This window comes from Physeter macrocephalus, chromosome 18, assembly GCF_002837175.3.
Source record: "Physeter macrocephalus isolate SW-GA chromosome 18, ASM283717v5, whole genome shotgun sequence".
Taxonomy (NCBI): Eukaryota; Metazoa; Chordata; class Mammalia; order Artiodactyla; family Physeteridae; genus Physeter; species Physeter macrocephalus.
The window spans coordinates 64,956,117-64,974,679 of NC_041231.1; the positions used below are offsets into that span (position 1 = coordinate 64,956,117).

Here is an 18,563-nt window from a genome sequence, read left to right on the forward strand (position 1 = left end):
TTTTCCATTAAAAAAATTAGGAATAAAAATAAAAGGCAGAACCAGGATTTGAACTCATGAAATATAAGTCAGAACCAGGACTGTTAACATCAATAATTATACTGAGTATATACACAGTGATTATACTCCACTGCCTCTGTTTTTTGAGAACATATTTTACGTGAAGGTTTTTGAAAACAACTGTTCTACTTAAACAAATGCAATAGTATCACTTAGTAGTGTGATACAATTTTAATGCATTTTAAAGAAATAATGGGGAAAAAAAGACCTAAAGAGAGAGAGCATCTAAATGCAAAGTACAGACTTTGAATTATGATTCCAACAAACCAAATGTAAAAAACTTCATGAAGTAATCAGGGAAATTTGATAACTGACTAGGTGTTTCATGATATTTAAAAAACTAGTTTTTTAAAGTGTGATAATGGTATTAGTTATTTTTCTTTAAAAAAAAGAGTGCTTATCATTCAGAGATATATATTGAAGTATTTACAGATAAAATGACAAGATTTGCTTCAAAATAAGAACTTGTGGGGATGAGAGTATAAATAAAACACGACTGTCATGTGCTGATAACTACTGAAGCCTGGTGAAAGGTAAACTGGGGTTCATTATACGATTCTCCTTACTTTTGTATAGTGCTTGATAATTTCCATTGTAAAGACAAAAAAAGCATACTTGATTGACAAATTTGGCCTTTCACTGACATGTAATTTTTCACTTGTTTGTGATACTTTCCATGCTGGTTGACTCAAAGCCAAGGTTCTATCTTAACCCTCTCCTCCTCCAGGCACAACCCTCAACAGCACACGCAGAACTTAGAACTGTTAGCTTGTTTTATGTTCACAGCAACATCAATATATCCACTTTTCTCATACCTCTCACTTCTTTCATTATGCTAACTTTGGGTAATGTCCAGGCAAATATACACTCTCATTTTAGAAGGAGAGAAACACGGAATAGAAAAGTATTTGTTGAGTCCTCTGGCTGGTGAGGAGCTTATTGGGCGGGAATCTTACAGCCCAAGACTAGCCCCTTACAAACCTGAAATGGGCAGTGAGCTCCATGTGGGAACGCAGTGTCTGGTGGCAGGCCACACACTTAACTTGAAATGGAACATCTTTGCACAGAGAGATCAAAAGTTTCTTTGCAAAAGATGGAAATGATATTGGCTGTGCCATTCCCTTGTCATCTGAAAGACAAAATGAACTATGACTTGCAAAGATCTGAGTAGAGTGACCCGGCCTTCCTCCCCTTTGCTTTTCTCAACATCAGGTGAGGTAAGTAAAAGAAGATGGTTATTTATGTGATAAAAATGTAAGAGAAGTCATTTTCTAGTCTCAATTAAGTGCAATGGATGCTGAACTCATGCTCAAGTTAAAATGTGAGTCTTAAATGCAGAGAAGTACCCAACTTCCCATTGGATATACAAAAACATTATCCTGCATAAATGTTTTCTTCCCAAGTTTCTCTTCATTCCTCAAAGTAAACCTTACTCTTAGGTGCAAATAAATAATGAGAATCTTTTTTGAAAAGTAAAAAATGAGATAAAAATCTTTTGCTTTCATGGTTCTCAAAACTAATGGGAAGATAAGTTACCTCAAGAATTATCTGAGAAGTATGGTAAATCAGCAAAGGTTAAAGTAGTTTAATAATTTTCAGCAGAAGAGAGTATTAACATACCACCCAGTTTAAAACTCTGATGGAAATGATTCTTTCCAGACATGTGCTTCAAACACTCATCCTTGCTGCTAAAAAGAAGGAAGCAATTTGGACACGCAAAACACTGAATAATCTGAGGAAGAAGGTTGTTTTTATGTCCATCATCTGCAGCTTCCTAAAATATAAGGCAAAGCTTTATTATAGACAACTAAAATCAATATTCATTTTCTTAAATCAACTTTCAAACTTTCCTATTTATTTGGAATATTTTGTATCAGTTTTTAACACGAAAACTTTTCTTCCCTGAGTGTGAACTGTGGATTTTGTTGTCATAAATGAGGTCCCATATATGAAATTTTAAATTATTTCCTTAAAAACAAATTATTACCATCTTTCTGTGACAATAAACATACAAGTACATTTGCTTTCTATACATTTTTCTTTTTATATATATATCTATATGCAATATTATATAAACGCATAAATGTTTTCATATCACATATACTTTTTCTTGTGTTTTGCTTTGTTCACTCTACTCTGCAATATAACCTATGTTTACAAATATGTATTCTTCCATAAATTTCTCCATACAAAAATAAATAACACAGGGGAATTGCCATTGTTTTATCAAATATTGTCATCTTACAGATTCTTCTGCCTCTTAGTTTTCTCATTTCACAATAACTAATGGAAATCCCTAAAAATCAACTGGTGTCACTCTAATTTATTCTTCTTAATGGCTACAAACTACTCCATGGTGTGGATCCACTGAGATTTAGTCAACTATTCATTTCCAGGCGTTTTTTTTTTTTTTTTTTTTTTGCCACTGTAAACAATGGTTTTGTAAATATTGTTGACTATATATCCTCATTAAATAGTGCTTTTCTCTCATTATCAGGATTGGCCGCATTGGGTTAAAAGGTTCATTATTTGAATATTAAAAGATATTGTGTAACTGCTTCTCAAAAAGGCTCTACAAATTCCGATTCCCTAGCACTAAATGAGCCTGGCACAATAGCTATTACAGATCTTATTTTCATGTTTGCAGTCTTACAGATGTGTGTTATGTTAATTTGCCTGTCCTGTCTACTAGTGAGTGTGAGCATTTATTCATACAATTCCGTGCATTGCTTATTCCATTCCAGCCTCATGTTTTGATTGTTTTTGTTTTTTCCCCTCTGGTCAACTGGTATCCATTCTCTGTTATCAAAACTAACTCTGTCTCATCCTCCATTTCTCAAATATTCTTCATCAAACATCTATTAATTTAGTATATGGTCACCTTAAAATTCTGATACAAACAGGTATGTCTTTTCTAGAGTCCAGGTTTCCAAACCTGGCTAAGAGTCTCCTCTATCCCCAAATTGGAAATATTTTTAAGTGCATATTTATATGTGTATGTATAACTGTATGTGTGCTGTGTATAAATATAATGTAACTTCTTGTTAATGGTCTTTAGAGTAATAGCCTTAAAAGTTGTATTGTGTCTTCTTAAATTTACTATCATTAACATTAGGGATATCAAAATTGTTTGTGTAGTTGCTTATGAAATTCAACAGAAGGAGTGATAGGAAATTTACATTTATACTGAGCATATGTTAAGCACCATGTTATGGTTCAAATGTGCTTTTCTACTTAATCCTTACAATAACCCTGTGAAGTACTATTTTCATTATTTACAAATGAGAAAACTGAAGTTTACATAAGTCAACAAAATTATCACTCCCCTCCAAGTTGTACCCTCAGAAGAGACAAAGCTACCATTCACACCCAGCTTTATAGCTGTGGTGGTAAATCCTGTGCTCTTTCCACTACTCCTCACCCTATTTTATTTTGGTGAGAGCCATGCAGAAGATAACACCCAGTATGACACTTTGCATTCCAATTAGAAGGTTCCAAATAAGAGCACTAAAAGCATTTACTACCAACCAATTTATACAAATGACCCCACCTGAAGAACTCTAATAAGCTTTAGCTATAATTGTGAGTTATAAGTGGATTCAAAATAAGCTTATTTAAACTGTTTGCTCAATAGAACAAAAACTGTGATTCTACATAAAATTTTATTGGAATATACCTATTGCAAAAGTATAGCATATTTGCAAATAACTTCTACAAACCAGGGGAAGGAATGGGAAATAGGAGGTCTGGGAAGTACTCAATTCCTTTTTACCATTATATTTCCAGTTATATTAATTCAAAACACACCATACAAATATGTATACGTAAAAAAAGTAGAACCACAATAAGATACCACTTCATAGGTGGTATCGCACTAGGATGGCTATTTTAAAAGACAGATAATAAGTGTTGGCAAGGATGTGAAGAAACTGGAACATTGTTGGTGGGAAAGTAAGCTGGTACACTGTGATGGATAACAATTTGGCAGTTCTTCAAAAACTTAAAGATGATAACCATATGGCCCAACAATTAACTCATTAGAGAAGTGAAAAAGTATGACCACATGAAGACTTGTACATTTGTTTATATCAGCATTATTCACAACAGTCAAAAAGTGAAAACAACCCAAGTGTCCACCAACTGAACTGATAAACAGAAAGTGGCATATGTCCATACAATGGAATATTACTTGGCAATAAAAAGGATGAAGTACTGACATATGTCACAACATGAATAAGCCTTGAAAACATCATGGTAAGTGAAATAATCTTGTCACAGAAGGCCACATATTGTAGGATTCCATTTAATGAAACGTCTGGAAAAGGCAAAAACCACAGAGACAGAAAAGTAGTGTACTGGTTGCCTCGGACTGGGGAAGGGGAAGAGTCACCTTCGATGACAGAATGGCCCTAGGAACAGAATGAGAGAGAGTTGTAATGCCCACCGACCCACAAGTGACACTGAGGCATCCTGGGGCTTACAATACATCCTCCACCATCCCCACCAGCACCAAACGGGAGAAAAGCAGGAAGTGATGCAGTGACAGACCCATTGGATAGTCTTTTTTTTTTTTTTGGCCATCTTGTGAGGCATGTGCGATCCGACTAGGGATCGAACCCACGCCCCCTGCAGTGGAAGTATGAAGTCTTAACCGCTGGACCACGAGGGAAGTCCCTGGATAGCCTGAATGTCAAAAAACACTAGACACTTGCTACTCAAAGTATGACTCAAAGACCCGCAGCACTGCCACCAACTAGAAGCTTGTTAGAAATCTTGAATCTAAGGCCCCACATCAGATCTACTGAGTCAGAACCTGCATTTTAACAAGATTCCCAAGTGATTTGTGTGCACTTTAAAGTTTGAGAGGCATGAGTCTAGACAGAAGAAACTGGAGATAAAAAGAAAAGGGAAGGGCAGCAAGGCAAACAATGCAAATTGTGGACAGTTTCACAATTTCATTGAAGAACATCATCTTTATGAAACAGAATTCACAGGTATGCAATCTTCTAGCGACCTCTTGTGGCTCATTTAAGATACGTAATGACTGGTTCCTTCCGAGTCCTTGTGACAGACACTCCAAAGAATAAGCAATAGGAGCTTTTATTAAAAACTATATGTCAGGCCATAAGTGCTTTATATTGTATTATGTTTTATCTCAACAATCTTGTATGTAAGTATAACAGTTCCACTATAGAGATGAAGAACAAAGCTCACAGATGTGCTGTAACTTGGTGAGAACACATAGCTAATAAAAGTAACAGTGGAATCCAGGTCTGTCTGACACCAAAGCCTTTGCTCTGCTTTACCATATTGCTTCCCAGAAGGCTGAAAATCATAAATTTACTTCCTGGAGAGATGGCAAAAGGGAGGGCAAAACAGCATAGGATGAGTGATTCCCAGAAAAAAAAGGAAATAAATTAATGAAATTTGGGAAAACACAAATGAGAGTATTAATTAATTTTAAGGTTAAAATATCTACTCAGATTTATTGAAGAAAAAAGATAAATATGCTTACAGCATGGAATAGAAAAACATGCCCTGAAAGAACTCCAGTTCTGAAAAAGGTGGAATACTAGTGACCCACTGCAAACACTAAAAAACTATGGAATGTAGTTGCACCCTTTTCCCTTCTCTCCCCAAACCTGTGTCAGGGCACTAGACAGCCCTATCATTTCTTTCTTTAATGTGTCTTTTGGGTCCACTTTAAGGTCTTTATTTTAAATGTCATTACCTAAGTAAACCCTTTTCTCATCTCAAAGCTAAATTACTGCTGAAGTCACCTAAACTGGTCTCCTTGTCCACATCTTTGAATCCACCCTGAACACTGGTGCCATTCTAATACCACTCAATCTCTTTGGTGTCCCTAAAAAAGGAGAAGGAATTTGGTTCTAGAATTTAAAGTCCCTCTAGCTCTGAAGATATAAGAATTATTTTCATCATGTCACGTCCTGTGATAGTCCAGTATCTTGCCAATATCAAGTTTAAATTTTGTGCCTTTATAGTCAAGTTACTATTGTACTTGTGTTGGGAGTCCCCAGGACCATCCCCAGGCTTGGTGGCTGGCTAGGACTCACAGGACTTGGTGTACAGTTGTACTCATGACTATGATTTATTACAGCAAAAGGATACAAAGGGTTTGGAAAAGCACACTGGGTAAGGTCCAGAGGAAACCAGGTGTAAGATTCCAAGGGTCCTCTCCCAGCGGAGACACACAGGACACACTTAACAATGAATTGCAGCAATGCACGTGAACAATACCTTAGAGACTCACTGCTCAGGGGGCCGGATCACACCTTCCTAGTACAGACCAAAATTCCAGACCCCCACAAGGAAATTAGGTGTTCAGCATAAACCACACTGTCTGCACCAACAGTTCATGCACAAAAGGCCACTCATCAGAGACTCGTAGGGACCCGCCAAATCTAAGTTCCCAGGCAACAGCCCACTGCCAACCTTGCAAGCAAGTCCGTCTAATGACAGACGTCTCAGGCCTGCTATGTTACCTATTCTCTGCACGCTACCTATTCCCATATTTACTACTCTGTGTAGGCTCTTGTTCAAACTTTCCTGTGATTATACCATTTGTCCTTTCCATCTATCCAAATCCAAGCCTGGAGGACCACTTCTCCTCTGCAATGCTCTGTCAGCTTCTCCTGCTACTCCTCTCCCCTTCCTCTGAACTCCTATTTCACCTGATGATGTACCATCGCGGCTTATTCATTCTAGAGCACATGGATTCCTTTCGTACTACGGTGACTCATCAGGGTTGAACAAGACACACGCTCCCCAAAACTAATGACTAAATATACAACAAACTCAGCGTCAAGAGGCGCATCTATCCTGGGAACACTCCAGCACAAGAACAGGGGTCAGTCAACCGCAGAACTCAACCAGAGACACCTGGGAGTGCAAGTCTTCATTTTCTGTGTGAGCCTCTACAGAATCCAAGTTACTACCCACATGACTTTTCAAGTATAGGGCTAGAGATTAGCAAATTCTGAAAACATGGTTTAAAGAAAAACCCTAGTTCTCTCTGGACATTAGCATTTTACTATTTCAAAACCTAATATTTACTCAGCAAATACATCAAGCATGGATCTTCTCATAGGTTTTTAGCTACAAGGATATTTAATGTGTTATTGTTTTTTATAACAGAAAAATGTAAACAATACATCTAATAGGAAATTAAATGAACTATAATATATTCATACAGAATGCCATTCGTTGATTTTTAATGTACATACTGATTCAACATATATTTAAACATTTATGTTTACCACACACTGCTTTTCTTAATTACAAAAAAATTTACATACTTTATCCTATGTAAAAATATTTATATATGGAGAAAAAGCAGAAATATATACATAAAAATGTTAACAATGCTTATCTCTATACGTGAAATTAAGAGTGATTTTTTAAAAGAAAGAAAAATACCATATGATGTCATTTATATGTGGAATCTAAAATACAGCACAAATGAACACATCTACAAAACAGAAACAGAATCACAGACACAGACAGTAGACTTGTGGTTGCCAAGGGGGAGGGGAAATGGAGGAGGGAAGGACCGGGAGTTGGGGTTAGCAGAGGCAAACTATATGTAGGATGGATAAAAAACAAGGTCCTAGGGCTCCCCTGGTGGCGCAGTGGTTGAGAGTCCGCCTGCCGATGCAGGAGACACGGGTTCGTGCCCCGGTCCGGGAAGATCCCACATGCCGCGGAGCGGCTGGGCCCGTGAGCCATGGCCGCTGAGCCTGCGCGTCCGGAGCCTGTGCTCCGCAAAGGGAGAGGCCACAACAGTGAGGGGCCCGCTTACCGCACAAAAAAAAAAAAAAAAAAAAAAAGGTCCTATTGTATAGCACAGGGAACTATATTCAGTATCCTATGATAAACCACAACGGAAAATATAAAAAGGAATGTATATATATATATGTATAACTAAATCACTTTGCTGTACAGCAGAAATTAACACAACATTGTAAATCAACTATACTTCAATAAATTTTTTTTAAAAGTGATTTCTTATTTTCTTTTTGTTAGTATTTTAAAATTTTTCCACAGTGAACATATTGCACAATTAATATTTTGTAATGTTAACTAGTGAGATATCTAATATCAAGTGTGGGAAACACTTATTACAGAGTTCTTCATTACATTGAATTTGCTAATATCATGAATCAATCTTATATCCTTTGAGATTTAACACTTAATGCGAGTGTTAAATACCAGCCTTTTAAATACCAGATCTATTTCTTAATACCAGCATTAATAAAGGAATCATTATTTACTATGTGGCTCCAACAATTCAACCAGCAGTGAACGGCAGCACACTTAAGAATAATGTTCTGGTTATCATGTGACTAACTCACAGAACATCTTGAACAAAGTAAGTTATTTTCATAGAGCAACTCCATAAAAATGATATTCTTTAAGACTGCTGGCTTTCAGCTATCAGGGTTACCTGCCCACTATAATTTAATGTTCCAAGTAATTTTATTCCCCATAGACAATCCTAATTTTGATCTTTATGTGCATCACTATTGAATGCAACCTTAATAGCAGCAAGAAAACACGTATATCCCATTCCACGGTTCTCTAGAAAAAGAATACCTACTCTTAGCTTAGGATATGCTCTTACCTTAGCAAAAAGGTGATCCCTATATTGTTGTTGAGTAACAAAATTTTTATAACATACTACACAAGCAAAAGAACTGACGAAAGGTCCATGCAGTGTAATTGTTGGATCACATGGAGAGTGATCAAACCTACTCAGCAAAAGAGAGGTAACATTAGAAAATCTGACATTCTAGGGGCAGAACTATGTTGCTTCATTTGTTAAGCTACACACACACACACACACACACACACACACACACACACACACACATTCAGGACTTTACACTTTTTCCACTGAAATATTAATGTTCTTTATATTCAAGAAATATCAAGTGGTTCCCATACCATATGCCATGCGATCTCTTCAAACAGTGACCAACAGCTTTACATTTCATAAAGTACCCAAGATCCAATAAAATGGATTTAAGCATGTCTTGCCAAACTGGTAAACTTCCAGTTTGAAAACTGTACAGCCATCATCTGTTCCTTCTTGCTTTATTTACCATAAAACTCACAAATAATTGTAAATGAACCACTGGAATAATAATCTCATGTCAAGATTTCTGGCACACACCTATTTCCTAAAAATGACTTTTAATCCTTTTAATGTCATTTTAACCATTTAACAAATTTGTGTCATTTAAAACTGCCTCAGAGACTTTTTAAAAATACTTAAAATATAGTTATCTGTAGAATGCTGAAGCCCCTCCAGAAGGCTCTAAGAGTAAGGTAAGGCGTAAGTAGGGTGAGACATCTGGAAAAGAGAAGGCTTAGAGCTCCAAACTCTCAATTCCCATCTTTAAACTATGAGAAGGGGAGACTGAAGATAAGACTATTTAATGCCTTTAATATTGCCTTCCCTTGATATTTACTTTCTCAAGCTCTACTATTCAAAAATTCAGTAATAAGATGGATTTCATAAATAGAACATTTATTGTTAACTTTGGTACATTTGGTTTGCCTTTAGCATTTATTTTGTAATGCCATACTAGCTTTCTTTAGGCTAGCCCAAATATCTGTAAGTGCTTTGTGTCTCTTCAAATTTGCTAAATGCTGGATTTTCTAATGGACTGCATTTCTCTAAAACTGATCCAAATGCATATCAATGCAAAAAGTCTGGTTAGAATTTTATGAGACATATTAGGATTGAATATCACTAAAATAATCTGATTTCAAGCCTTCTAGGAAGCCTAAGAAATGTAAATTAGAAAAAATTATATCATAATAGCACAGAACAATGAGTTTGGAATATAAAGCTACAATCACAATGGCAGAGGTGCATCACGCTTTCATTTCATCTTCAGCATCCACTATTCTGAATATCACACTTACCTTTTCAAATGTCCTAAGAGAAGGTGCCCATTATCGAACTGCTTGTTACAGTGCATTATGGGACATGAAATTGGTTTCCCAGACACTCGTATTTGGCCTCCTCTTCGGAATGAACCTTTTGTTCCAGAATTAATAGTGCCTGTTTTGAGTCCTGCATCATCGGAATATAAATTCTTAAGTTTCTATTTCAGATACTTGTCCTTTGGACTGGTAATCAGAATTATGAAAAAACAATGAAAAACGTGTAGCATCAACTGGGTGATCCTACTTGTAATTAGGTGTTTACAAACTTTCTTATAAAAGATATAACAATCTACAAGTAAATAGCTATTTGGGACAAGGGAAGACATTAACATCCCCAAGTAACATTACCTGAGGAAAAAAACTGTTCCCTTAAGTTCAACAGCCAGGAAACATCAAAGATGGAATATATTAGAAAACCAGTTGCTCTACAGAACCCCTATTCCTGCCTCTCTTCTTATCATTTGTGCAAGTTGGCAATGATTTTTTCTTCTAATTCTTATTTTCTCTTTTAACTATCTTAAACACATCGTAAGGTTTAGTTATATTATAGAGGATCTGGGTTCTATGAATATTATGTCAAACAATGTAACTGGGAGGGCAGGAAGGAGTGAAGAGGACAGAGAGACAAGGAGAATGCCTTAATTATCCCCTTTATCCTGGTCCATTCTTCATCCCCTTTCTTTCTTTATAATCTTGGTCTTAATAGTCACATAACTTTCTAGACTTAGCCAAATTTTCTTCCCAGGCAAACTCCCAATACATGTTACACAATGAAAAATTTAGAGTTATGTTGTATAAACAAAGAACTGTAAAAACTGCCAGGAGGATTCTAATATATACTCTAGATAGTTTGATTATTATCTTTTATTATTATTTCTTGTAAATTGTTTCATTCAAATACCTTGAATACTTCATACAACAAAAAGCTGTGTATTTATGGCAATTTCTACGAAGCCCCTAAGCATTTAACTAGAATAAATGTTATTCCTTTAACATCATCTAGTTAAGATCCCCAAATGGTTATATATGTTGAAGGTTTCAATGCTTTTCTGCTGTTTATGGGGGAAATGCCTCTATTAAATGCTGCCAAAATGCTTATAAATGTGTTCTACCAATAAACAAGGACTAACATAGCATTAATCATATTAAAAGAGGCATTAACAACAATATACTTTTTTATCTTTAATTTTTTAATGCAGTCAGAATTATAATAATTTTTATTTACTGTCCATCCACATTCCAGGTGTTGCCTATTAAAACCTTTATTTAGCCAAACAGGTTCTGGATAAAAATCAAAGTGGAAAAAACAAGCCAGAAAGAAAATAAGCTTTATCTATGGAAAGGCAAAATACAGAGAGATTTAAACAGCTCTTTTCCTTAAATAGTACAGAGTGTTGTTTTTGAATTACTAAGTATTCAAATGTATGGAAACTGGCCTAACTATAAAAGTCTATAAAAAATAAAAGATGGATTATATTAATTATAAAGTACTCAAACTACTTCTAATCAAAGAACTGAATTATAATGGTTGGATACTTTGGAACAGATTGAACAAGTCCCTTAATGCTACTGAGAAGTAGAATCTCACTTTTTAGAATTGACGAGAACAATGCCATCTCTATTCTCCCCAGCTCTCCTCTCCTCAAAGATCTCAGCATTCTCTGAAGCCCATGTGTGGAACGGCACCACACCAAGTATAGCCCAATGCTAAGGCAGCTGTGCTAGCAAAAGACCCCAGACTTCAGTGTTACAGAGTGGCAGGGACCAAGCAAAAAGATAAAACAATCACATAAAAAGAGCATAACTAAATACCTTAACTCAAGGCACAAGCTTATCAGCCACCAATGAACCAGGTGTCACCTGAAGTGATATACTGATACAATACCACATCTTGCAAAGAATCCTAAAGACACAGCTAAGTGACTCATTCGTTCCCAGAAATATATAAACAGATGCTCATGAATTCAATTTACAATGAATTAAAATATTCTGACAAACTGGAGGCCAGGGATTAGGCCTAAAGGGACATATTACTGGCCCAGCAATCATTCTAGACAAGACTTGAAAGTGTTAGATTCATATGAGATGAACAATTTTTACAAGATCTTGTAGATTGAGCCTTGTAGTTCTAGCCCATTTTCCTATCAAAATCACGTAGGAATCTTCCCAAATCTACAGATGCCCTAGAATTATCTCTAGAGGTAAGGCCCAGACATGTGTATTTAAGACTCCAGGTGATTCTGATGCAGCTAAGGACTATATTTCTAAGTATTTTTTCTAAAGTAGGTCTGGAATGCCAAACAATTCTTTTCTTTAGTTGAATGACAGTCACATTTGGTACCCGAGTTCTAGGCTTCTTTTCTGTGTTCATATGCAAATGCTTACAGCCCACTCTTGTATAATATTCAACCAACACTTATTGGACATCTCTACGGTGAGCCTTCTTTTTAGGCACTGACACTAAAAAGGATTAATAAGCCTTAGTTAGTCTCTGTCCCCACGGAGCATATAAATCTGGTAAAAGACACAGACACGTAAACTTATCAATGCAACATAACAGGGTAGAAACCATTTGAGAGAAATGAATGAAGCACTGTGGGATCAAAGACAGCTGAACAACCAAACTTATGCAGACTAAATAAACCTAGTAACCTCTAGTATTGAATGTTATCTGTAGGCCTAACCCCACAGGCAACTAAGAAGAAAAAAAGAGGAAAGGGTATTTAAAAAGGAGGATGGGGCAAGGTGGGAGTTTGCCAGGAACAAACACATTGGGAGATAAGAACAAAATACAGTTTCAGGGAGTGGCCAAGTGTTAAAATATCTACAAATTATTGGAATTATTTTAAAAGTGGCAATTTGATTCTATTCAAAGAAAAGCCCTCTGAAAACTATAGAATAAGATAGATACCTAGGTTCAAAGTTGAGCACTGCATACATAGATATTTCTAAGACTTTTTGTAATTAAACTTTCTGCTGGATTAAATCCACAGCTAAGGTTTCTGTGGATATCCCAAGACTTCAAGGGTTCAGCGGGTCTTCTACACAAGCTAGAAAAGTTGCCATGGTGGCTCTTAAAAATTCTACCAAATTATCTGGTAGGAGGAAAACACTGCACAGTGACTCTTCCAGGAATTTCAGGTCTGCAAAGAGTTAGCAATGAAGAAGCTACCCACTGCTTTAGATGAGCCTCCCACATGGACATTTCCTTAACAAAATATCTACACAGGCTGCACTGACAAATAAATAAGTAAATGCTAATCCTTTCCATCTCAGCTTAAATTCCACTTCCTTAGAGAAGCCTGACATCAAGTAACCTGTTACACGCCCTCCCATAGAGGGTAATAACTAGGAGACATATGAATGAATAAATGATCAGCTCAAGGATTACTTATACTCAAAATACACTTTTGCCAAAATAGGAAGACAATTGGTAAAGCAGGCCTTCTGTTAAGTATTACTGAACTAAATTTCAATACTTTATATACTTATTAGCAACTGAATAAAACAGACACAATGCTTTAAAGCTTTAGGGAAGCTTGGTAATCTTATGTTCCACTCTGATCTCTAAAGAATACCTACCTGGCATTTTTAACCATTGGTCCACACACAGTCTCGCTGCTTCTGTATCAGAATGTCCTCGAATAAATTCCAATTCTTGTAACCCATGAGCATGTTGAAAATCTATTTTTTCCTAAAGATATTAAGAAAAAACTCAATTAACCTATGGTTACTAATCCGGTTTCCTTAAGAAGATGATTTTGTCACAACAGCGATCAGAAAATATTGATTACCCTTTATCCCTGTAACTCCACACCTAGAACTCTATCTTAAAGAGGTAAGTCAAACCAAAGGTTCATGCTCTAAGATGTTGATCCCAATGTCATCTACATTTGCACGAAGTTTGCAACAAATTAATCTCCAACAAAAGGGTACCATTTAAGTAAATTGTGGTGTGTACATTTCATGAAAGTCATTAGAAACACTAACAAAACTTTTTCATTGAAGCAGAAATATACTTTTGATATCAAGTGGGTCACCAAATAGTATTAAACAAATAAGGCCAAATATAAACAAAGATTATTTCAAGCTATATGTAACTCTATCTGCAGAAAGGGAAAAGGCAGAGAATAAATATGATAAATGTCAATGGCTATCTCTGGAATGGAAATATGAATGATTATTTTCATCTTTAACATTTTATACATTTTCCTTCAAATTTTCCATATATAGTCTGAAGTATACAGAAGCCTATTAAATATTTGTTCAGTGACTAGTATAAGAGCAGACACACATTAGTACTTAAAATGTGCCAGTATAAAGCATCTATTGCGTCTAGATCAAAGGTTGGCAAACTTTTTCCATAAAAGACCACAGTGTAAATATTTTAGGCTTTGCAGCCCATATAGTCTCTTTTGCAACTACTCAACTCTGCTGTTGTGGCATGAAAGCAGCCATAGATAATATGTAAACAAATGGGCATGGCTATGTTCCAATAAAATTTTATTTATCAAAACAGGCAGTGGGCCAGTGCCAACCACTAAACTAGATGCTTTAGACTGTTACAGTCTCTAAATCTTTCTAGTTACATTATTGATAAGTCTATTTGCATACTCTAATCATGCTGTATTGAACAAGTAACACTTATTAATCACTTACCACGTGCCAGGCACTATTCTAAAAGCATCTTAGATCTAATTCTCACAATAACTCTATCAGATTGGTACTATTATTGTTCCCATTTTATGATGGGAAAACTGAGGCACATGAAGGTCAAATAAATTGCACAAGGATAAATAACAATGCCAGGATTTAAACTCTCGTTCTCCAATCTGATTCTAGAATCCATTCACTTAACCAGTACAGTAAGTCCCCTACACACGAACCTTCAAGATGCAAGCTTTCAAGATACGAATGTGTGTTTGCATGTCCAGTCAAGTAAGTTAGTTCACGTGTCTGGCGTACATTGTCACATGCGTGCATACTCTACAACTGGTTGTGATTTTGTGTACTTTACAGTATTGTATAGAGTACGGTAGCACAGTATCTGTATTTCAAGCCCAGGATCTCCTCCAGTCAGTAACTCTTCGCCTGTTCACTCAATGCCAGCCCCTGTATGCCAGCTGTTGTACTGTACTAATGTACTTTTCAAGGTACTGTACTGTAAGATATTAAACGTTTTCTTTATATTTTGTGTTTGTTTGTTTCTTACATATTATTTGTGTGAAAAGTATTATAAATCTATTACAGTACAGTACTATATAGCCGATTGTGTTAATTGGGTACGTAGGCTAACTTTGTTGGACTTATGAACAAATTGGACTTACGAACGTGCTATCAAAATGGAACTCATTCATAACTAGGGGACTTACTGTCTCAAAAAGGTTGTTAAAAAGAAATCACAAATCCACAAATGCTGGATTTGCAAGAAATAGACCAGAATATTGAATTACCTACTTATCACTATAACAGGATCTTCTATCAGCAAGGGTAAGTAAGGGGACAGGGAGATTCAAGATTTTACTCTGAAAAAAATCTTCTACACAACTTTGTTCTAAGTATGGCCATAAAATACTAATTTTCCAAATATGTTAATATGCATTATATACATTTTTTCAAATTCTCTGTAATTAAATTAAATATAGAACCACTGGTTTCAATACAGAGTTCAAAAGGTCCCTTCTGTGTAGGACTTCCAAAACCTTAAAGTGCTAACACACATGTGATTTTCCTTACAGTGAATACACAGTATTCCAACTTGATAAGTCACCAAATTACTTTTTTTTTTTTTCTCAAAGTGTATCCTATAGGATCAGTGCTCTGGATAACATGCCATGGGAAACAAAATTAGTTTATCCAAAGAAAGTAATATGGCAAGCCTCTGGTAGACTATAAAGACATCTTCTTATGTACAAAATTAAACCATCTATCAGAGTTCCTTACAAAAATCTTAAAAAATAAACACCTTAAATTAAATAAATATAATTGAGATTAAATATTACTATATGCCAGCCAATAGCCTACTTATTTTAAACTACTGCCAGTAATTAAAAATAAGCAGGCTTTTTAAAAAGAAAGTTCTCTGGCATTTCTTACAATAGAATTTGAACTCTGTGGCCATACATAGTCAATGCTCAAAAAACATTTGCTGGCTAAAATCACCCCCAAATTAGTCACCCTTTTTCTGTCACCCAGCTATTTCCACACACGTTAGGGGTACATCCCTTCATGCAAGTCATCTTAACTCCTGGAATATCAACAAGCAAAGCTGGTAACTGATCAACTAGTCAAGCACAACACATTATCTCTGAAAGTGATTTATCCAGTGAAGATTTTAACAAATTTTCTTTAAAACCTTTCCATCACAAAAGATGGACAATCCACTTTAACAGTGAGACACCAACAATTCACAAAGGCCTAGAAGAGCTGGAAGACATTTTCTACTATATTTTTAGTCACAGTTAACACCTACTAAAATTCTGCAAGAATTAGTTTTACTTTAGTTTCATTATCTTCCTTTCGGGTAGTTTTGTTTTATTTTTGTTTTCTGTCATCTAGTTTTAAAAAACAAGTTATATATAAGGAGAATCAAACAAAAAAAAGTCATGAATGGATAGCAAAAAATGAGCTAAAGTATCTGTGTGAGTCAGTTTCTTTCTTAGAAAAGAATGAAATCTAGGTAAATTTATTCTTTACAACTGGATAAACAAGAATTTCAAAGTTTAAAAAAACTTTCTCAAATGCTAAGGTAAAGTCTTTAATACAATGAATGAACATTTACATAGGTAAAAGCTGAAACTACCCTTGAGAAAAACCCTACTTGTCATAGTGACTAACAGATTCTGAACTCATCTCAAATGCTTTATTACCTATGTGGTGTTAACACATCTGTAACATCTGACCTGGGAAAAGAAGTGAGCATACTGAGGAAATGGGAAGAAAAGGGGGACAACTTGCAAACCACTCCTATCTCAAAGAGACTTTGCCCATGACCCATAAATAACACACTTAACATAGTCTGGGGAAAGAATCTTCCTTAAAATTGTATAGTGTTTTTGTTGTCATTTGTTTCTATGTACTTTTTTATTTCTTCTTTGATTTCTTCAGTGATCTCTTGGTTATTCAGTAGTGCACTGTTTGGCCTCTATGTATTTCTGTTTTTTACAGTTTATTTTTCTGTAATTAATTTCCAATATCATAGCGTTGTGGTCAGAAAAGATGCCTGATACAATTTCAACTTTCTTAAATTTTCCAAGGCTTGATTTGTGACCTAAGATGTGATCTATCCTGGAGAATGTTCTGTGTGCACTTGAGAAGAAAGTGTATTCCACAACTTTCAGATGGAATGTCCTATAAATAATAATTGAATCTATCTTGTCTACTGTGTCATTTAAAGCTTGTGTTTCCTTATTTATTTTCTGTTTGAATGATCTGTCCATTGGTGTAAGTGGGGTGTTAAAGTCCTCTACTATTCTTGTGTTACTGTTGATTTCCCCTTTTATGGTTGTTAGCATTTGCCTTATGTATTGAGGTGCTCCTATGTTGGGTGCATAAATATTGATAATTGTTATATCTTCTTCTTGGACTGATTCCTTGATCATTATGTAGTGTCCTTCCTTATCTCCTGTAACAGTCTTTATTTTAAAGTCTACTTTATCTGATACGAGTATTGCTACTCCAGCTTTCCTTTGATTTCCATTTGCATGGAATATCTTTTCCCACTCCTTCACTTTCAGTCTGTATATGTCCCTAGGTCTGAAGCAGGTCTCTTGTAGACAGCATATATATGGGTCTTGTTTTTGTATACATTCAGCCTGTCTGTGTCTTTTGGTTGGGGAACTTAATCCATTTACATTCAAGGTTATGATCGATATGTATGCTCCTACTACCATTTTCTTAATTGTTTGGGTTTGTTTTTGTGGGTCTTTTTCTTCTCTTGTGCTTCCCACCTAGAGAAGTTCCAAGTAGCACTTGTTGTAAAGCTGGTTTGGTGGTGCTGAATTCTCTTCCTTTTGCTTGTCTGTAAAGCTTTTGATTTCTCTGTTGTATCTGAATGATATCCTTGCTGGGTAAAGTAATCTTGGTTGTAGGTCTTTTTCTTTCATCACTTTAAGTATATCCTGCCACTCCCTTCTGGCCTACAGAGTTTCTGCTGAAAAATCAGCTGGTATCCTTATGGGGATTCCTTTGTATGTTATTCTTTGCTTTTCCCTTGCTGCTTTTAATATTTTTTCTTTGAATTTAATTTTTGTTAGTTTGATTAATATGTGTCTTTGTGTGTTTCTCCTAGGGTTTACCCTGTATGGGACTCTGCGCTTCCTGGACTTGGGTGACTGTTGCCTTTCCCATGTTAGGGAAGTTTTTCACTATAATCTCTTTGAATATTTTCTCAGACCCTTTCTTTTTCTCTTCTTCTTCTGGGACCCCTATAATCCGAATGTTGGTGTGTTTAGTGTTGTCCCAGAGGTCTCTGATATTGTCTTCAATTCTTTTCATTTTTTTTGTTTTCTTCTGCTCCCTGGCAGTTA

At 35.7% G+C, this 18,563-nt stretch overlaps 1 protein-coding gene across 3 annotated transcripts in view; it reads right to left on the minus strand.

The window, feature by feature from the left end:
• Positions 1-18,563, minus strand: part of ZNF451 (zinc finger protein 451) — a 92,037-nt gene that overhangs the window by 36,332 nt on the left and 37,142 nt on the right. For 2 of the 3 annotated variants that reach the window (XR_008615772.1, XM_028479236.2), the window contains exons 5-10: positions 13,618-13,729; positions 10,012-10,162; positions 8,702-8,828; positions 4,278-4,469; positions 1,681-1,834; positions 1,042-1,189 (exon numbers count right to left, since the gene is read on the minus strand). Coding sequence is in view for 2 of the 3 variants with exons in the window: in XM_028479236.2 (XP_028335037.1) it covers positions 1,042-1,189; positions 1,681-1,834; positions 4,278-4,469; positions 8,702-8,828; positions 10,012-10,162; positions 13,618-13,729 (884 nt within the window). In the remaining variant the exon portion in view is untranslated. The remainder of the gene's footprint in view (positions 1-1,041; positions 1,190-1,680; positions 1,835-4,277; positions 4,470-8,701; positions 8,829-10,011; positions 10,163-13,617; positions 13,730-18,563) is intronic. The other variant, XM_024121944.3, reaches the window with a different exon arrangement.